General features: G+C 42.5%; 1 protein-coding gene across 1 annotated transcript; it reads left to right on the forward strand.

The window, feature by feature from the left end:
* The first annotated feature begins 60 nt into the window (after window positions 1-60).
* CYR61 (cysteine rich angiogenic inducer 61) lies at window positions 61-2,967 on the forward strand. Its single transcript, XM_011355578.1, has 5 exons — window positions 61-346; window positions 638-851; window positions 1,201-1,557; window positions 1,689-1,897; window positions 2,016-2,967. The coding sequence occupies exons 1-5, from the start codon at window positions 284-286 to the stop codon at window positions 2,316-2,318; spliced, it is 1,146 nt and encodes a 381-aa protein (XP_011353880.1). The 5' UTR covers window positions 61-283; the 3' UTR covers window positions 2,319-2,967.
* Window positions 2,968-21,523: the final 18,556 nt, after the last annotated feature.

Consider the following 21,523-nt stretch of genomic DNA (forward strand, 5'->3'; position numbering starts at 1 on the left):
GCAACACGCGGCGCCCAGCCGGCCGGTATAAAAGGCGGGCTCTGAGCGCTTGGGCAGACCGCGAGCGAGAGCGCCCCCGAGCAACACCCGTGCCCTCCGCGCCTCTTCCGAAAAGACCTCGGCAGAAGGACGCCCGCAGCCCGCTCGCCGCCCCGACCCCTCGCCTCCTTGCCACTCGGCCCACCGCACCGCACCGCACCGCACCGCACCCGCTGCCTCGACGCACACCGGTGTGTTGGCGTCTTTGCTTCCGCGCTCGCCTGGGCTTCTCCTGCGCGCCACAATGAGCTCCCGCACCGCCAGGGCGCTCGCCGTCGCCGTCACCCTCCTCCACTTGGCCAGGCTGGTGAGTTCTTTTGCCACCGCTTCCGCGTCCGCTCTCCCAGTCCCTTCTCCTTTCCCCAGATTGCCCACGGCAGAAAAAAACTAAGCTGAAAAGTTTGGGGAGCGTTTGGGGGTAGCTCTTTCTTTAAGCCCTCCTTAAAGATGTGTCTGTGGCCTCCTGGCGGACGCAGCCCTGTCCGAGGTGAGCCGGCCGGACGGGATCAGAGACCTCCCTGCCGACAGCGTCACAGACCCCTGTCCCTTCCCTGGGCGCCCCGCGCCGAGTCTCACGTGAGTCTTCTCTCCCCTCTAGGCTCTCTCCACCTGCACCGCCGCCTGCCACTGCCCCTTGGAGGCGCCCAAGTGCGCCCCGGGAGTCGGGCTGGTCCGGGACGGCTGCGGCTGTTGTAAGGTCTGCGCCAAGCAGCTCAACGAGGACTGCAGCAAAACGCAGCCCTGCGACCACACCAAGGGGCTGGAATGCAATTTCGGCGCCAGCTCCACCGCTCTGAAGGGGATCTGCAGAGGTAAGATGCTTGTGGTTTGGCCCCTTTAAAAAAATAATAGTCCCCGTAGTCCAGAAGTTTAGTAATTTTGAGACCATGTATGGTGATGCTTTGTTGTTGGTAGCTTGGCAGAAAGGCACATGATTTCAGCAGTCTGGAATGCAATTCAGTGTGTCTGGACCTAACGAAAAGCGCATACGGAAAAGTGATTCCTGACTAACTTATTGTTCTGGTCTGGAGTCTCCGGGGAATTGTAGAGAACTTTACCATAAATTGAATTTAACAGCAGAAAATATGTATGCGTTTCAGGCTGTGGTTTGGAATCTTAACTTTATTTTCTCTTCCTTTTCTCTTTTGGTGCTCTTTGCAGCTCAGTCAGAGGGCAGACCCTGTGAATATAACTCCAGAATCTACCAGAACGGGGAAAGTTTCCAGCCCAACTGTAAACATCAGTGCACATGTATTGACGGTGCTGTGGGCTGCATTCCTCTGTGTCCCCAAGAACTTTCTCTCCCCAACCTGGGCTGTCCCAATCCCCGGCTGGTTAAAGTTAACGGGCAGTGCTGTGAGGAGTGGGTCTGTGATGAAGATGGTGCCAAGGACCCCCTGGAGGACAGGGACGACCTCCTGGGCAAGGGGCCCACATTCGATGCCTCAGAAGTGGAATTAACGAGAAACAATGAATTAATTGCATTTGGAAGAGGTGGCTCCCTTAAGCGACTCCCAGGTAAGTTAAGACAGCCTCCAAGACATAGTACTGAAATACATTCCTAGTTCGAAGCTATAAAGAAATGAGTACTTGAATCTGTTTGTGTCAGTATGCCTCTGAGAAATCTTCCCTCTTGTTTGTCTCTCTAGTTTTTGGAATGGAACCTCGCATCCTATACAATCCTTTACATGGCCAGAAATGTATCGTTCAAACTACTTCATGGTCCCAGTGCTCAAAGACCTGTGGCACTGGTATCTCCACACGCGTTACCAATGACAACCCTGAATGCCGCCTGGTGAAAGAAACACGGATTTGTGAAGTGCGGCCTTGTGGACAGACGATGTACAGCAGCCTGAAAGTAAGTTCCTGTGGTGGCCGGTAGACTGTTGTTGCTGGACACTTGGGTGAGATGCGAAGCTCTCTTCTAAGAAAGAGAAACATTACCCCTACCTTTCTTTCTCTCCTCTTCCTTACAGAAGGGCAAGAAATGCAGCAAGACCAAGAAATCCCCCGAACCCGTCACGTTTACTTACGCTGGATGTTCAAGTGTGAAGAAATACCGGCCCAAGTACTGTGGTTCGTGTGTGGATGGCCGATGCTGTACGCCCCAGCAGACCAGGACCGTGAAGATGCGGTTCCGCTGTGAAGATGGGGAGATGTTTTCCAAGAACGTCATGATGATCCAGTCCTGCAAATGCAACTACAACTGCCCACATGCCAACGAGGCCGCGTTTCCCTTCTACAGGCTGTTCAATGACATTCACAAATTTAGGGACTAAGTGCTACCTGGGTTTCCAGCACAAGGGTGGACAAATTGGGGAGAAGAGTGCCAGAATCACGGAGACATGGGTGGGGGCGGTGGGGGTGAAGGGACTCATTGTAGAAGGGATGTATTGCTCATTCTTGAGTAATATTAAGGTATTTCGAAACTGCCTGGTGTGCTAGTGCAGATGGACACTAATGCAGCCGCGACTGGAGAATACTTTGCTTCATAATATTGGAGCACATGTTACTGCTTCATTTTGGAGCTTGTGGTGTTGAGGACGTTCTGTTTTCTGTTTGTAAATTATTTGGTAAGCGTATTTTTCTCTAGACTTTTTTCCTTTCGGTTCTGCAATTGTAAAAGATAATTAGATTAGTTGGACAGGTAAAGCCTTCATCCTTTGACAGAAGTAAATGGGAGGGGATTCCATCCCTTCCTGAAGGTGACACTCCGTGAGTGTCTGTGAGAGGCAGCTATCTGCACTCTAAACTGCAAACAGAAATCAGGTGTTTTTAAGACTGAATGTTTTTATTTATCAAAATGTAGCTTTCGGAGAGGGTGGGGAAATGTAATACTGGAATAATTTGTAAATGATTTTAATTTTATATTCAGTGAAAAGAATTTATTTATGGAATTAATCATTTAATAAAGAAATATTTACCTAACATCTGAGTGTATGGCATTCAGTATTTTTAGAGACTGTCCAAAGTCATTGGGAATAATCCAGCTTATTCATTCAGTCATTCAAACAGGATTTATTGGGTGCCTCCTTTGTGCCAGGATCTATTCTAGGTGCTTGTGATAGAGCAGGGGGATAACCTACAAAAAATGAGACAATGATTGTTTTATATCTTTAGTAGAGATAAATCTTTGCATTTAAAGTAATCTGTATAAAACCATGTATTGAACACCCGGAATTGTGAGAAGCACAAGAAAGAATCTGAAGCCAAGTTTATGATTTTTAAATAAAATGCTTTATTTTTATAAGAATTCAAAGCCTAAGGGTCTCCATCTCCCAAACACTGCAAGGTGGGTATAGTAGTCATTTATCATTTTAATTACTAGGTTATTATGCATGCCAGTTCAGTAGAGGAGAGAAACTTCAATGAAAACAGTTCATAACCCAGGCTGTGCATATATACGTACATCGGCAAGATTAAGTATGGTTGGATAATGTGTTATTATAAAAGGTCACTTGTTTATAACTTCATGTTTTCCCAATATTGTTCCAAAAACTTAGGAGGACTACTTAAAAATTTACCCTAGGCTGGAATCAGAGAAGAAAATGTTTGAGTCTCGAGGAGTCAGTTTGTTTTCATTGAATGAGCTTGAAGCAATGATTTGTGTTAATCCTAATAAGCCGGTGATTAGGTAAACATGTTGTTAAATGCAAAAGAATGCAAGGAATTTCAAGTACTTTTCCAATAGAGTGAGGACCAAGCTATCCCATCCCCCTTTCCTTTTTATAATATGCATTATATTGATGGAGGAGGGAACAGTTAGAGTTGGCTATCCAGAAGGTCAAAGGCTAGATGCAGAGCATTCCTAAAAGGAAAGGACCTGAATCACAGGTCTAGGAGAAGCTGAGAAGGCTGCGTCAATGTTTGTGAAAATGTTGGTAGCCCGTTTTAGAATAAACGACATCTTTAGAAAGCGCTGACAATAAACCTTTTATAGAGAGTTTTCCTTTCATCGACCCTCTTGGCTCCTGTTCAAATCCATAGTGAAATATTTCAGTCTGCACTTGGTTAAGAGAGTACTTGAATTTTTAGGCAATAAGAGAAAGTGCTTTAAAAAGGGAGGAGGGGGACAGCTCCTGGGGTTCTGTAAGGGTGGTTTTTCAAAATAGTTTAATATTGATGCTTTAATGAAGACCCACAGAAAAGCACTGCCTAAGCATTGGTTTTAAAGCATTATTGAAATGCATAAAGGTTAACTTAAATATGATAGTAAAATCTATGGGCAAAGGCCTTCCCTCTTGATTTTGACAATGTCTTAACTGAAATATTACAACTTGTGCCTACTGAGTAGTCAGTTTTTCTTGCCTGAGGCATTCAAATTTTGAAGTATTTGGGAATTTAAACACCACCTGGCTCATTCATGCTTGCAGTTAAACTTGTCAGTGCAATATAACACGAGAAACATAGTAAAGGTGTGAGGTTTTTGAGGTGCAATCTTGTTGAACAGACATCTAAATTCATAGGTAAGGTTTACAGATTCCCACGCACCAATCCTGAGGTATTTTTCTCCAAGATTAGAGCCCGGTAAATTACTTCTTACATACAGATCAAGGAGCAATATTTTATAGATCCTTTAAGTGTGTAGGGAGTCAATATTTATCCAAATAAGCTCAAATGTGAAATGAAACCTGGCATAGGAAAACACTGGTTCTTTGGGTCATTAATCTTGCTGCAGTAAATACAAAAAGAATAAGCATAAGTGCTGATTGTATTTAAAGAAGAATGACCAATAAAAGAAAATGAAGACTGTCCATCTTATTTCTCTATAGAAAATAAGTGAAGAAATTCAAAGTAATGGAGAATGAAATTATGTAATTTAGAACATATAACTTTTATCTAGGTTCTGCATGGAGCTCTGCCTACTTCAAATATTGAGAAAACAAAATCGAAAACCATGCATCTGCATATATGAAATAGATGTTACATAAGCATTCATCATAATATAGATATATATACGTACCCCTCCACACAAGCAAAGAGCACGTGTTGTTCTCACTTTCCAATCCCAAAGCTCCTAGTGGTCTTGACTCGGGTTTTTGTTCGTTTGATTTTTTTTTTGATAGGGATGTAAGAACCGAGACTTCTAGGATCACCTCAGAATCTTAGGAATTTAGTGAATTTTAAGAAATATTCAATTAGACATTAAGAACTATAGCAAGGGGTCTCACCATGAAGATTTTTACATAAATGTGTGTGCTGTCCACTGCACAAAGAGCTGTGACTAAGTCAAAATTAGCAAAGCATATTTTAGAGTTATTTTTCCAGTAGAGACCAGACTTGATTCGTTCACAACCTCTTCTCCTGTCACTTAGCAGTATTTGAATGTCAGCTGAGCAGTAGCAAGGGTCCAGTAGGAACACAGCACAGAGCAAAGCTGTGTATTGCGCAGAGTGGCAGGTGATGTAGTGGAAAGAATCCCAAAATGAAATCCAGAGACATGTCTTTTGGCACCAGCCCCGCCATTAATTTACTGGGTGACTCTGGGCAAGTTTATGGATTGTTCTCTCCTGTCTTAAAATGGAACAATAGCTTCCAGCATTTTTTGTCACTCAAAGCATTCTTTTTCATACACTCTCTTTGATTTCATACACTCTGCATTGATTCCTGTATCTTGAAAACTTTGTTTCCTCAAGCAACTGAATGTATGAAGTGAAACTGTTCTGATCTTTCTTGGGGCAAATGAATTCATCTCTATGAAACCTTTGAAAATATAATGTCACTAGGCCCTCTTTACTCTCTAAAGCACCCCTGGTTATAGAATGTGGCAATTGCTGGATCTCACAGTCTATAAGTCTATATGTTTACCTCTCTATATAGCCCTTGATAGCTGGCCTCGTTAAGTCCTTGCCCCAAATAACACATTATTTGAAACAAAGCACATTGTGAAGCATGACAATAATATATGTGTCCTATGTATAGAACAGACTCATTTGTTCTAAGTGTATCACTGGCTAGGACCTCTTCTTTTCATTTTGAAATGAGCTTCCATGTAAGTAGTACAATTGCCCTGGGACCACCAAGCTGTGAGAAGCCCACACCACATTGATAGGCACCACAGGATGCAATGCCATGTGGAGAAAGAAAGATCAGGGAGTACCTGGACATCACACCATGAAGAAACTATCTAGAAAGTAGATTTTCCAGCCCCAGCTGCCTCATGAGTCTTGTGTATCAGAGATGAACTGCCAGTCGAGTCCTTACTAGAATTCCTGAGCCATAAAATAGCAAACTAATATGGTTATTTTATGACCCAAAGTTTTGTTGGATGTTGATCGTTACACAGCAATAGATAACTAAAACATCACTGGGTTTCATTCTTGCCCTGCAATGATCCCTTTTCCTTCCAGGATCCAGAGAGAGTCTTTAAAAATGTAAATCAGAACACGTCAGTCTTAGCTTAAAGGCTCCATGGCTTCCCATTACTCTTGGAATAGCATTCTACTCCTTACTCCTTACTTGGCACATATGTCCCAGACTCTGCCTACCTCTTTTCACTCACCCTCACTCACTATAATCTCACTTGCCCTTTCCTCTTTGAAATAAGCCAAGTAAGTTCCTCTCCAGGGCCTTTGCACTTGCTGTTGCTCTGCCTCAAATGCCCCTCTCCTTTATCTAAGCTGCTTATCATGCAGGTCTTGGCATAAATGTTACCTTCTCAGTGACCTTTCCTCATCACCCAGTCTAAAGTAGTTCATCATATTAAGTGATTTTATTTTCTTCATGGCACTTAGCATTACCTGATATTTTCTTGTTTATTTATTATGCCCATTCCTTTTGGAATAAACTCTATGAGAGCAGAAATTTTTGTGTCTTCTTCACTACTATAAAAGCATCTCTTGACACTGTGCCTGGTATAAAGTAAGTGCTCATTAATATAGAATAAATGTTGTCTTAAGCTGAAACTAAATCAGAAGGTACTCCCACATTGGCCCAATATCTTTCTTCTAATTCCCCTTGGGCTTTTCCCTAGCCTGTTGGCCATTCATTCATCTTTTCATTCTTACATTCACTCAATAGACACTACATTCCAGGCACAGTGCTATGCAGTAGTTGAAGAAGCAAGGTTCCTTTACTTTGTGGTGGGGGAGGCACACATGTAAGCAAAAGTTTGCTAAGATTAGGTTTAAGCTGCAAATAACAGAAAAACCAAATAACAATGCCTTAATTAACATAGAAGTTTATTTCTCTCATGTGAAAATCCAGGTAGGCAGTGCTGAGCTGATGTGATTCCCACAAATTTTCATGGACCAAAGCTCCTATTATCTTGGAGACTACCATGCGTAGCCTCTATTCCCTTGTTCACCTAATAACACATGGCCTCATCTAGCTGCAAGAGAGGTTAGGAAATGTAATTTTTATTCTGGATTGCCATGTACCCAGCTAAAAATCAGAGATTCTGTTACTACAGAAGGGACAACCAGTAGTCAGTACCACATAGCCAAAAAATATGATGCAATAAGTATAACAGGGCACAGAGGAGGGTTGAAGAGAAAGCTACTAACTGCCTGGGGCTGAGATTATGAGGGCTTCCTGGGAGAGCTGTCACCTCAATTGTAACTTGAAAGATAAATAGATTAGAAACTATTCAAAACTCTTGGTGCTTAAGTTGAAATTTTCTGAAATCCAGTGGTACCTTTCTTACCTCAGGCATAAAAAGAAATCAAAAACACCTGCACTACCTGGGTTTAGAGACTGACAGGACATTAGTACCTGAAAGTTTGTATTTTTCTTTCGAGTTCAGAAGTATCATGGAGAAGACATCTGTATTAGAGTTCTCCAGAGAAGCAGAACCAATAGGACACATGTATACATATGTATATGTGTACACACACACATATCTATAAAAAGAGAAAGAGAAAGAAATTTATTTCAAGAAGCTGGCAATCATGGCAGATGACAAGTCCACAAGACCTAGGGCAAGCCAGCAGGCAGGAAGCTTAGGTAAGAGTTAAATCCACAGGCCTAGCCAGGCAGGCTGGAAACTCAGGTAGGATTTCTATGGTGCTGTCTTGAGGCCAGATTCCTTCTTCTTTGGGAAAGTCAGTCTTTTCTCTTAAGGCCTTCAACTGATTGGACGAGGCCCACCATGTTTGGAGAGTAATCTGTTTTATTCACAGTTGTTAATTTAAATGTTACTCACATATTAAAAATAGATCACAGCAACATCTCTACTGGTGTCTGACCAAAAAAAATGGTGCCATAGCCTACTCAAGTCTACACATAAAGTTAACCTTCATGGTACCTGTGTAGTAAAACCTTTTGGGGGCAAGAAACTCATGTCCACTTTCTAAAATGGAATGAATTTGAGCAGAGTCAGAGAAAACAAAAGTTTTGCTAGTTATCCCTAAGATTCCCTTAGGCCTGTCGTTATGCTTGTGCATGTGTGGGAAGGGCTCCAATATTTATTTTATATTGACCAAATTCATGGGGCATCTCGAGAAGATTCCTAGACACTGACCCCAGGCGCCATACAAAACCAGCAGGATCCATCTCAGTCGAGATGGCTGCAGGGCTGGGAAGTGGAGAGACAGCCTTATAAAAGCTCTATAGAATGGCCTTCTCCAAATCTGCATGGATGTGGTAGAACAGAGTCCATCGCTTGCACACACTCCAACATAGACAAATAGTACTCCTTTCTCTGGCCCTTCAGGCAAATCCTCGTTGTCGCAATGACACTACCACATTGTGACTGGCCATTTAACTGTTTCTACCAGATTTTAAACTCCTCGAAGAGTCTTGTCAGTGAATGAGTACCAACGAAGAATAGAGTATAAAGAGTTTGAGAGCTATATTTCAGCATTTTCAGATCTTCATGAAGAAGAGAAGGCAAGTTTGTTCTACATTGGCCCAGGACAGAGGTCTCAAGCTGGTGGTTCAGGTGGAATTGGGCCAATACACAGATACACTTTGTTCAGCCTACATAGGGTTTATAAAACCTGGAACAACTTTTTGCCAATATATGAAAACCGAGAGATTAAAAAAAAATCCAAAATCCTGGCTTCTTTTGAAAAAGTCATAAATCTGGCAGTAGTGGATGGTGGTTTCTATGTGGCAGTTTCTCCATGGTGGGAACTAAGTTGCAGCTTCCTCGGTTAGAGTGAGTTCTCTGCAGTTCACCAGTATAGATCAATGAAGAAGAGATACATGTGTGTATGATTGTGCTTGGGGGAGGGGAAAGGAAAGGAAGAGGCCATCTTTAAAAATCTAGTTTCTTTCTAAAAAAGGCACAACCTAGAGCACCACTTTTACTATATCAGTGCTTAGAAAAACAATTTTAGGCATGGAAGTGCCATGTTACAAAACCAGCAAAGAAATAGAGACCACTTCATTAGTTTCACATGTCGTGGAACTGTAGGCACGCCCCCACTCCCCAGCTTCTTTCTACAATTCTAGTCTGTATTTTTGTGAAGTGTATATATTCCATTTATAATACGACGTCATATTTTCCAACAGACGCTGGATAAGTTGATCAAAGATATATATTGCATCCTGAACCTCTGCTGAATTTAACCAGCTATTTTTATAGTAACCAAAGAACCTTTCCAGGGGAATCGCTACAGATAGCCAGGGGGTTTGCTCTAGAATTTTTTTTGATGACTCAAAGTTCTTCCTTCAAGTGCTGTCACAGATAATATTCATTTTTCAAAGATATTCAATGAACTCTGAAGAGATTGAGGACTTGCCCAAGTATAGTTAGTTTGCCATTAGCAAAGTAAGTGGAAGGTAGACCTCAGGGGATTTATTCTCTGAGCTTCTCCCTGACAGAGGTACGTGGGGTACAGGAATGCACTTGGGTTGCAGGGAGGTTTGGCTGGTTCTTGGTGTCAGTGTGGCTCCTGGGTGGACTTCTGCCAATGGGTTTCCTATAGGCAAATCAGCATTGTCAGCCTCTCACAGCAAGGATGATGGCTTTCTCCAGCAAACAGAGAATGATTCAACAGGGTAAATAAAAGTTGAATCTTCTGTTGAGATTTACCAGCTAAAGAGAAAAAGCTGTTCATTCATGGAAGGAGTTTAAATTCTGGGTTCATGAACAAAACTTCCAGGGAGGTCCTTCTTATATTCTAAACTAGTTTCTTCTTGGAGAGGACATGTCTTCAACTGACTTCTTGCATTTAAGGTGATACTCAGCCTCTTAAAGTGTCTCTTTAATGTTTGGTTTTCTCCTTAATAAAAAGAAGGCATACTTATACAAATTTAGTATTACAAGAGAATGTCAAAAATGAAGGTCCCTAGTAACTTCACACATACACGCACTCATGCGCACATACACACACACAGCCACTATTAACTGCATATTTTTATAGATTTTGGGATGTGCTTAACCTGGCACATTAATATTAGTATTATGAACAAAAAAGATAAGACTACATGTAGAGCCTTACATTTACTTGAAATTTTACCTTGAAAGTCAATTAATGTTCATACATGTCATTCTCCCTCAGTCACTGTAATGATTTCATAGGCTTTCGTTCTATTGTTGAGGTGCTATACATTATTTAAATACTTGGTGTGGCAAACACTACTAGATGCCTACCCAACAGTTATCTCCTCATTTCCTTAATTTCTTGCTAGCAAAGCCTCAATTTTGTTCAGGTGTTCTCCCCACCACGTGTTCAGGAGAGGAAATCCTGTCCCCACCCTAACCCCAAGGACTGTATCAGGACTGGCTTTAGTCAGCATGACCGGCTCATTTCCTTACCAGTGGTAGGTTGTGACTTAATTGTGATCGATGACACTCAAGTGAGAAATTTTCGGAGGGGAGGAGGAATTTCTAAGAAAGAATTTTCTTGACAATAAAAATGACACTAGGAAAGGAAATACCTTCTTCTTTACTGGGTATCACCCCTTATGAGCCCAGGAGGGAGAATCACTGACATGTAGAAGATGACAGAGCAGAAAGGTGGGAAGACTTTGGGTACCCGACCAGATCACTGAGCCGCTAAATCACCCAATCCTGGGGCCACCTGACATCCAGATGTCTTTTTTGGTGTGATAATAAACCTCTTATTGTTTTTGTTAAGTCATCTGTTACTTACAGTGAAAATCATCCTAACTGATGATTTTACACTTGGCCCTTTTTGAAGCTTAGGGGCTTTATAGAGAACATAATGATCACCAACTCCAGAAGAAAAGAAATTACTTTTAGATGTGAATGAATGAACCAACAAATAAATATTTGGCAGGAATTTAACCTTCATTCATTTACCTAATATTTACTGAGTATACAGCACTTAACAGTCCATATGCCAGCCAGACATGGTGACAACCAAGAAAATAATGAGACATAGTCCCTGTCCTCAAACATGTCACATCTAGCAGAGAGAGCAATGTTTACAAATAATTCTGGTGCATCAAAACAGTGTCAGAGAACCAAGTAACATAGAGAGAAGTCAGGGAAAGCTTCAAAGAGAACAAAACAACTGAATTGGGTCTTAAAGGATGAATCGGAGTTTGCTGCTTGGAACTACCTCCAAAATTAGAAAATACCAAAGTATTTGAAGCCTGAGAATACTAACAAAGTCAGCATATACTTCTAGCTTCAGACAAGACCTGAGTAGTAGCAGCCGTTTTGCATTTTGGTTTTAAGACTGATAAGAGGAAAAGTAGCTCTCAGCAGGGACCTGAAGTAGCCATACCCTGGTGATTGGGACAGGCTTGTCCCTTCCGTGGGAGTTACCTTTGGAAATCCCCCATCGTCACAGTAGTAAGAGCTGCCAGCTTGCAGAGGATGGATTAGCGTTGGCATCACCAAAAATGAGCTGGAAATGGTTGAGTGCAGCCACTGCCCCAAACCACCAGGAAACAAAGCACTTTGTTTCTCCCACATGACGGCCTAAATATGACAAGTTGATCTCAGGCTGACAGGACCCAGCCTAGACCTGACCCACTGGTAGGTCACCTGAGGCAGCCCCAGTGACTACTTGGACCCAGCAGCAAAGGCGAAAAGCCAGAGAGAAGTGGCCTGGGTGACCTAGTTACTGCCACCTGACACTCTTGTGTTTGTGCCACAAGTCAGATTCTCCAAGGAGGCCAGTCTCTGCATGGCTTCCGGTTCCTCCTGGAGTAAAGCTCATGCTTACCACTAGCTGTGCACAGCTCTCTTGTTCAGGATTTTAAAGGCTGCAGTAATGCAATATGTAAACAAAAGGCCATAGCAGCAGCTCCGTGCTGTGTCTTAAATCTCATCCATCTATTCCTCCGGACACAAAAGACTATCATACTTGCACTCACAATCAGAGTGAATGTCAAGAAAAGGTATAACTAAACAGCCAAGAGTCTTTACATTCTGTATGGACAAAAATTTAAAGTAATTCATAATCTTTATGTTCCTCATAAATGATAACTGAATTAGAGGATTTGGATTATGCTATTATGTCAATGCACTTGTTCTAAACCATTCCAGGTGTCCATATATGCTCCTAAGAACTTATTTAACCCTCATGGTCACTCTCCCTGTCATCTGCCTAGAAGCTGTGCATTCTTTATGCTCTCCAAAGTCAGAGACCAGATCCCTTGGCATGCTGTGAAAATACAGCCTCTTAAATAAATAGAACATGGCAATAATTCAGCACCAGCAATAGGAACCACTGCTTTTTCGGGGGTGGGGTGGGGGGGAGTGAGGAATGGTAAAGCTAAAAAAAGAAAAGAAAGAAATCCCCTGTAACATTAGACAGATTGTAAGAAATTATTCTGAATTTTGGCCAAGAAGTCAAGATTAACAATCACATTAAACTTTTTTTGTAATAAAATTTTGACCTTAATAACAGAAATGTATTCATTTGACATATATCTGTACATTTATTTATGTCTATCTATCTACACACACACACACACACACACACACACACACACACACACACACACACATGTGGAGTTGTTTATATTCACATTTGTTTTATGCCAAGCACAGTGCTGGCTCTTGGAAGATACAGATGACCAAGGACTTCCCATCGAGGAGTCAGAGAATCAACACCAAGTTTCTCATCCCTGAAGGGCTGCTCCCCAGACCTGTTTCTGTTACTTTGCTCCTCTGGTTTTCTCAGGACTCGCACAGATGAGAATCAAGGCTTGGTCACTATCATTCCCCATTCCCATAATATAAGAAGGATACAGCCACTTCAGCCCAGCTGCCCTGGATGGCTGTAGAAAAGGGACATTATTTCAAACTTATCACTCACATTCTCTGCAAAATGAAACTCATGAGGTATGTTCACTCAGGGGCCCAATTTTATCATTCAAACATCAAATCCCACTTGGAGTCCTGTAGCATTAAACCATCACTCAGCACTTTTACGTACTCTGCTTCATCTAAGATACTGACAATTACAAGGTACACCATCATTTTATTTACCACTAAGAAAAACCCAGCCAATTGCTTGGTATAAACTATGTCATACCATCTGCAGTAAGATACATTCTGATTTCAGAGCTTAAAGGGTAAAAAAAAATGTACTTTCTAAAATCAATGACATCCAGGGCTGGTCTCTCCAACTAAACCGTGAGTTCCTAGAAATACAGGAATACACCTTACAGCCTTTCCACTCTGCCGTGCCTGGTGCAGTGTCATGCACACAGAAAGTATGTTGTAAACACTCTTGAATGAATGAATGCATAAGTTTCTGATACAAATCCTATGCTCCTCTTACTGATTGCTGAGCAATCAGTAACCTACTCAAGTAGAGGCAGGAAGGAACAAATGGGGGCTGGTTCTTCCTGTCACACCCAACATTGGAAAAGTCAGACTTACTGAGGAAAGAGGGCGTTCTTATGCTCCTCCAGCACTCACAGCAGCTTGAGGCCCACTCACCTTAAGGTCTGGTCAATGAGCAGCTGGCCAGACACACTGCGATGCCGGGCTCCCCAAGGACCTATTTATGTTTCTCCTGAAAACTGGTGTGTAATATCAAACTCTTGAAAATAAAATCACAGTTTAAATGCACTGTGGGAGCTGGCTATTTAGAGCAACCTGCTGGTGAGTTCTCTTGTAAAGTCGATAACTACCCCAGATTTATCTATTTTATGACTTTGGATTTTTGTGTATCGTGTTCCCATCAAGCAAGGCACACCCTTATATCGAGTTTCCCCACAGTAGAGTCTTTGTGCTGAGTCAGTGGCTTGAAGGGTTTGTGCCATGACCGGCCTCTCTCCCTTGAGGGTTTCTGGTCTGCTCAGGCCCCAGTTAGACTAAACCCCCTCCCCCAGATGCCAGGGTTTCCCTGTTGTTGAAGGAGCAAATGGAAACTACATCTTCTTTGTTTCATTTACTTTAGAATGAAGTTATTTCTGACAAGGGTCGCATTCCATTTAGAGAGATGGTCCACAGCAATAATGCAGGTTGTGTACAGACAGAGAGGGAAGGCACTTCATATATTTGACCCATGTGCACTGAGCATAGGAAACATTCCAGGTTCTGTGCAACGTCTTTAGGGGTATAAAGAAATGAATAAGACTCAGCCTCTGCCCTCATAATCGGTCTAGTTACAGTAAGCAGTGCTGAATGGTACAATGCAGGTCTGAGGCTGCCTCATTCTAAGAGATTTGGGGAAGGTTTTACATGGGGTAGAATGTGGAAGTTGGGTCTTAGTAGCAAAGGGGATGAAGAATGGTCAACCCAGTTAGTGAGAATAGCTTGTGCAAAGGCACAGGTGTGCAAGAGCATAAGAGCCCTGGGAACTATTGGGCAGAGGGCACTCTGCAGTCCCTCCTGTTATTTCCACTCGGAGCTATCACATTAAGGTGAAAGACATCCTTTGACTGGGCCCACAGCTGCGAGGTCTCCAGGGAATCCTACACTTGACCTCCCAGATATCCTGTTTCTTACAGACCTACAAACCTATAGTCTCTCTAGTTCTGGTGCTTTTGGAGCTACAGGACCCACTAACAGAAAATTGGGTCCACACACCTGAAAAAAATCTTTCCTGTAGTTTTGCAGCCTAGAGGGTGGGAGAAGCAAGAGGGGTCCGGTTAGGTCCCCTGATGATGGTTCTGGAACAAGGCTGGAATCAGGGATGCCAGATAACTTCCTTACACTTGTTCAGTTCCCTTCTCTATCCTTCCTAAACGGTCACATGTTTGTGAAATCTGCAGGCTCATATTAGCCTGAACTGCTTCTCTGAGTCTGTCCCAGGAGTGTACTAAATAATCCTTAGAAAACACAAGATCTCATGACCCCTTGAATTCTCATATCCCTAATCTCTGGGCTCAGTCTCCTGTCATCATCAATGGACAAATCCCCCATTCATTGTTGGCAGGGGGGTGTCATGTGTTTTACTTCTTAATACTATCCAGTTAGAATAAGGATAACAGAATTCCAGGGATGAGTCGTAGGACCTTACACTTGGGAGAGACTTAGAGGTTCCTGGTTCTAATTACTGCCAGAACCTCTTCCCCACTTCCTTGGCAAGGGACAATCCGGAAATAGCAACTACTCTGCCTCTTTCTGGAGTTCATGCTCCAGAAGTGTTAGCCATTCTTCTAAATATTAACTTGAAATCCATCTCCCTATAACTTTTAGTAACTGTTAATGGTTCTCCTTCTGGAATGCCTCAGAATGAATTTAATACAATTCCACTTGTCATATTTAAGTCCTCAAAATTATATGCTCCATACACACCTGTACTCCAAGCCTTTCTTTCTTTCATCTTCTTTTTCCCCCCTAGAATATACATTTACAGTGGGTACAATTATTTCTCACATGATCTGGTCTTCAGGACTTTGTTTCTCTGATTGCTTGCTTCCAGATACACTTGAATTTGTCAAGGTCACTCAAAAAATGGGATATTGGGGGGTAAACAGAGTCCACCAGATCTTCTTTGAGTTTCAACTCCTATAAGTCTATCAGTTCCCTTAAGGGACCTAAGTGTACTATCCACCTTCCCTACTGAACTGTGAACATTTATTCTCTTGTCTTGCCAGACATCCAAAAAGTACACACTTAAATGTCAGAATCCAGGAGACAACATGGTGCAGGACAATTGGGTCTTAATTTTTTGGTATTCCCAGGTCCCAGAACAAATCCTGGTAACCAGCAAACAATGAATAACTATGATCGATCAAGCAATTCATTTGTTTAATAAAAGTAGGCTAAGCTTGAATTTAGTTTCTTAGCAGTACATCAATACTTATGATTAACTGAAATCTCATGGTCTTTTTCCTATAAACTTCTATAAAAATAATCTGCCACTCCTACTTATATTTTCTTAATGTAAATTTAAGACTTGGCATTTTTGTAACACACTCTTCCAGAACAATGATTTATAATTTGTCATAATTTTGTTGGTTGACTAGGCTCAGCTGGGTGGTTACTCATGCAGTTACTCACTCAGCTAGGAGATTGGTTGGGGCTGGAATGTTCAAGGTGGCCTCTCATCCTCCGGGATCTCTCTTCTTGTGGTTACTCATCATTCAGTAGTCTAGCCTGAAGAAGAAGAACTGGCTTTTAAGAAAGTGTTCCAAGAGGACAAGCCACAATGATCAAGCACCTATTAAGCTTCTGAGTGCTTCACACTAATGCCTCATTGGTAATGCAAGTCATGTGGTGAAACCAGGAGTCAGTGTGGGAGGGCACTGCACAAGGTTATGGATATCAAGAGGTGTGGTTCATTGGGGGCCACCGATGTTGCCATCTACCACGTTTATCCTTATTCAATTCTATTGTTATACTTTTGAGGAGTATAACAATAGATGCCTTTTGTTTTTATAAATCCAAATTTTTCTGGATATGGATGGGCAAGCTTGATAATGATGAGGAGGAGAACGTATCATTTATTGTCTACTATGTGCCAGGTTGTTCTTTACACACGTGTGACTGTGAAAAAAAAATCCCAAGGGCAGAATTATTACTCTCATTTTAGAGAAAAGACAAGAGAGGTTCAGAGAACCACAATAAGTTCCTCAAAGTCTCACAATTAGCTTAAGGCAAGGTTTCAATCTATGTCTCTAATTCCAAAGCATTTTTTAATCACTGTATCATACTTTCTCAAAATTTGAACTTTTGACTCAAAGATATATACAATATCCTGCAAAAATATGTGTGTGTGTGTGTTTTTCAAATTCTAATAAGGAACTAATGAAGTCAGAAAGTGCAAAATAACTTTTCTTTCTCTAGAGTTCTTTAAATATTTAAATCTCATTTTGTCATAGGGTATTTTGGTTTCTTTGGTTTTACATAGCTAATATTCCTGAGTAGTAAAGGAGCTGTAAAGTGCTGATCATACAGTAGGGCTGAGATGTTTAAATATCTGAATGGAGATTCCGATAAGGCTTTATATACATAGTTATAAGGCAGGGCTCCTACACAAAAAAGCTTGGTTTGAACTTGAAGTCAATCTTAACTCCATCCATACTGTCTGAATTGCCAGCCTAATAGGCCTCCAAGTAGAGAACTATGCTTTTTTCTTTATCTACTCTGGTAAATTATTAAAGGACTCTTCTGCCTAGAGGGAGATCATTAACTACCTGGGAGGTTGCAGAAGGCATCTGGCAGGTGCAGCAAGGTGAGCCAGGGAGGGCAGCTCCAGTTGAGATGGCTGAACTAGGCTTCCTCAGGCAGCTTCCACTGGCTGTCCAGAATGAAAGAAAGGCCACCATTGGTTGTGGGTAGGAGTGAGGATAGGGCCAGTGGGCAAGAATGGAGGCAAGGATGAGAAGGAGGAGGAGGCCCACCCCTGTCCAAACTGCAAACAGATTTTAAGCTCATTAGGTAATAAAAATCCCATTTGCCTGATTGAATGTATGTCATATGTACCTGCATTTACCCATACTCACTCTTGGAGGGTGAAACTATTGGGTGACAGCCCTGTTACATGTAAAACTGAAGACTGGGATGATTGCAAGATGGGTCACTGGAGAGACATTAGTGTAGATGACATAGGAGAACATGAGAAGTGGGAAGAAGTCATAGAATATCACCTAACCTCTTCACTAGTCCAACCTCTTCATGTCACAGATGAGGTGACATGAGTGGTTACGTGGCATGGCCAAGACCACCAACTTAATTAGGGCCAGAAATGGGACTAGAACCTACATCTCCTATGTCTAGGGCAGGGCTTTTCCTCAGCATTGGTGCTTTTGCCAGTCTCAGTAGCTTTAATGACTATGCTGGGTGGATAGTTGAAAGCACTTTCCCCAAGGAGTCAGGGGACTGGAGCATCTAAATCTTGGCCTTTAGATCAATAACTCACAGTCTGGTTAGTTCCATGACCTCATTCTCTCCTTCACTTACTGGAAACTGGTGCAACTATTGGACAACTCTCTTGCCTGTGAATCTGCTCTCTGTTTTTCCATCCACAAAGTGGGCCCAAGTACAGCCTTTCACTCCTTCCCTGTGCAAGGATCTGGAAAGCATTCCTGAGGTAGCTCGTGGTTCATCTTGAGTGAGAGTCGTTCTCCACGATACACCTGCATGATGTCAGAACTCTCTCTCCTGCAGCCTCTGGTTTGCTCTCATCCTGCAAGGCGTACATGAGAAATCACATTTTTTTGACTTAGTGGATTATATTTTCCCTTTGTGGGTGGTTGTACACCATGCCAACCATAGGATAAAACTTGGTGATGAAAGGGATGGATGGAGGCACAAGCCAGGAAGAAAGATTTGCCTACAATTCTTTAAACTTATTTAAAACTATGTTAATTAATCTCACTGAGAACAAGGTCTGGGATTGTTAAGTCCCTGTACTTTGAAGGTTACCATCTGTGGAAGAGACATGCGACATAAGAAAGGTCCAAACCTGTAGAGAATTTTAATGAGTTTATTTGAGCCAACCTGACGACAATTGCCGGGAAGCAAAATCTCAACGGATTAAGAAAATGCTCCAGAGAATGGCAGTTTTACAGCTTATTTTATACATTAGAATCAAAGGAGGAGATATAAGGAGGGTTACGGGAAATCCATTGGTGGTAGATTAAGGGGTTGGGAGAAAGCAAAGCAGGGAAATCTCTGGGACTGGATAAAAAGTAAAATGGAGAAACACACACTTTTACATTGGTGGGTACAGAAGAGTTAATAATTATTATTCACAGCACATAGAGATGGTATGGGACAAGATAACCATGAGGGATTCTGTGGTCTCTTGCTCTGGTGCAGTGGGTTATGCCCTGAGGGGTCTGTAAAAAGGGATTAATTACTCTGACATTCCAAGAGTATGTTATCTTATATGCAAAAAAATAATAGACGGGCTCACATAAGGTAAAGATTGACCTTTGTCAAGAAAGCAGCAGGCCCAGGATGCGACTACCTCTATGACCTGCTTTTAGTTAGGAACCTTTATGTTCAGACCAGCCTATGAGGTTACGTTCTATCTCTGAGTTTGTAAGGCCCATCATGCAGGCCTCCTCTGAATTCGTCAAGTTAGTATATGGCCCCCTTTACATTCACAGACAGATGAAAACAAATCATTTTAATTCACGAGGAATGTGAGGTGTGGAGGTTACATGGCATGGCCAAGGCCAGAGATAGGACTAGAACCCACATCATCTTCCACCTCCCAGGACAGGACCTTTTCCTCAGCCTTGAAGCTGATGTTGAAAGCACTCTTCTCTAGGGGCCAGGAGCCCCATGGAGCCAGACCACAGAGCCTCTGCTTCTGCCTGGAGCAGCCAGAGGAGGTGACACATCAGCCTTTCAGGCAGAAGGAACAGCCTGGAATGGCTTTCCCTAAGTCCTTTCAACTTGTTTTTGAACAGAAAGCAAAAAGGCTCTCTCGGCAGCCGTGGGCCACTTTGGCTAGTGATCTCCTTCAATCCCACACAGCACATACATGAACCAGGTGCAGAACGCTTGGCTTCACCTTCTTCCTTGTGGGGGGCCTCCCAAGGACACCTGAGAGCTCAGCCTCAAGTTCTTATTGTCTGAGGTCACCAAACCTCCTGAAAGTATTTCAGGAATGTGGGGGCCTGACTCACTCTCTTCCTTGAGTTCACAGTCTGAAGTTCACAAAACCGCTTTCTCCTTTAGTCATTCTTATTCAAACATTGGCCCACATGCTTCACAGATGGAGCTGGCAGGAGGAACCAAGGGACACTTTTTTTGCTCAGGATGTGAAAGTAGATGAGGAGTTAAGGAGATCAAGGAGAGATTATTCACCAGGGGCTGTCTAAATGCATGGAGAATGTCTGGCTTGTTCAGAGAGCAGACTCCTGGCAGAATGGAAAGCTATGGAGGCCATCCTCTCTGCGTGTAGGTTTTCTTGTCTATAAACGAGGACAATAACCACACCTACTTCAAAGAGTTGTGATTGAGTTAATCCCTGTGAAGTACATAGAATACTGCCTGACATATAATAAGCGCTCAATAAATACTAGTTTATTATTAATATTATAGCTCGTATTTGGCAAAGAGAGAGTTTCCTAAACACGAAGCGATGAGAGAGAGAGGAAGTCTTCCTAGAACAGCATCGTGTGGGTTAAACCTGAAAGGAAAACGTCCCCTGCAGTGTGTGGAGCTGTCTGGACAGAAGGACTTTGGACATGACATACACACAGTGGGAAGGGCAGTGCCAAAGCTTGGAAGAGAAGACACCCAAGTGTCACACCGGGCCGGATGCCAAAGACAAAGTTGTAACTAAAGTGTTTCTTTCAGGTTGGAAACAGGTATCAAAATATCCAGAAAATAAACACAAGGGCACACAGAAGAGACATTTGGAGTGTGAGCTGAGCATACAGATATCTCACTTCAAGGTCCCAAATTGATGTTATTCATCTTATTTCTCCTGCTGCCATGTGAGCACTGAACTAATCAGTGAGGCAGGCCCAGAACACTTTTTGACTCCAGCTCGCTTTAGAAGATTGAAAAGTGCCAGGAGGCTTCCGGATCAAAACGCCCATCCACACTGCCTTCTCCTCGGAGCTGGTTTTCAGATCTGTCCTCGAACACAGCATTGGTCGGTCCTGACACCAAGGTTTGCGTCTAAGCAGTCTTACCGCTACAGGAATTCCATACGGCAAAGGTGAACCTCTCTCTGCCTTTCAGAACACTCTACAGGGAATTTCTCACTCCTGCCCCACTTAGACAAAGGCACTTGGCACCCCAGTGGAGATACAGAGGAGCGAGGCATGCAGCCCTATGGAGCCTTCGGAATTCATTTTGTTGGAAGAGTGCTTTATTTCTTCCTTCTTCCTCAGCTCCTCAGTCCCCATCCTCACTCTCCTCCCTACCCTAATTGGAAGGGTCCGGCACCTGCCATGGTGTGCATCTGTCATTACAGTGACCACAAAGTAAGAATCCTACATGAATTTGAAAGTCCTTTTTAAAAAGTAAAAATAGTCCCAGTGGAAGAGATAATTCAAGGGTTTCACTGGAGGGAATTGAAAAAAATAATTACTAGCTCAAAGAAAAAGATGGTTGAATAGATAGGAGGGGAAGGCAACGTCTGTCCTATTTTCAGACCAACGAACAGATATAAATTACATGACTCTCTCGCTTTATGAAAAGAAACTGGGGAGTTAAGATGAGGTGATTCTTGAAAAAGGAAAGATTATT

This window comes from Pteropus vampyrus, unplaced genomic scaffold (genome assembly GCF_000151845.1).
Source record: "Pteropus vampyrus isolate Shadow unplaced genomic scaffold, Pvam_2.0 Scaffold22, whole genome shotgun sequence".
Lineage (NCBI taxonomy): Eukaryota > Metazoa > Chordata > Mammalia > Chiroptera > Pteropodidae > Pteropus > Pteropus vampyrus.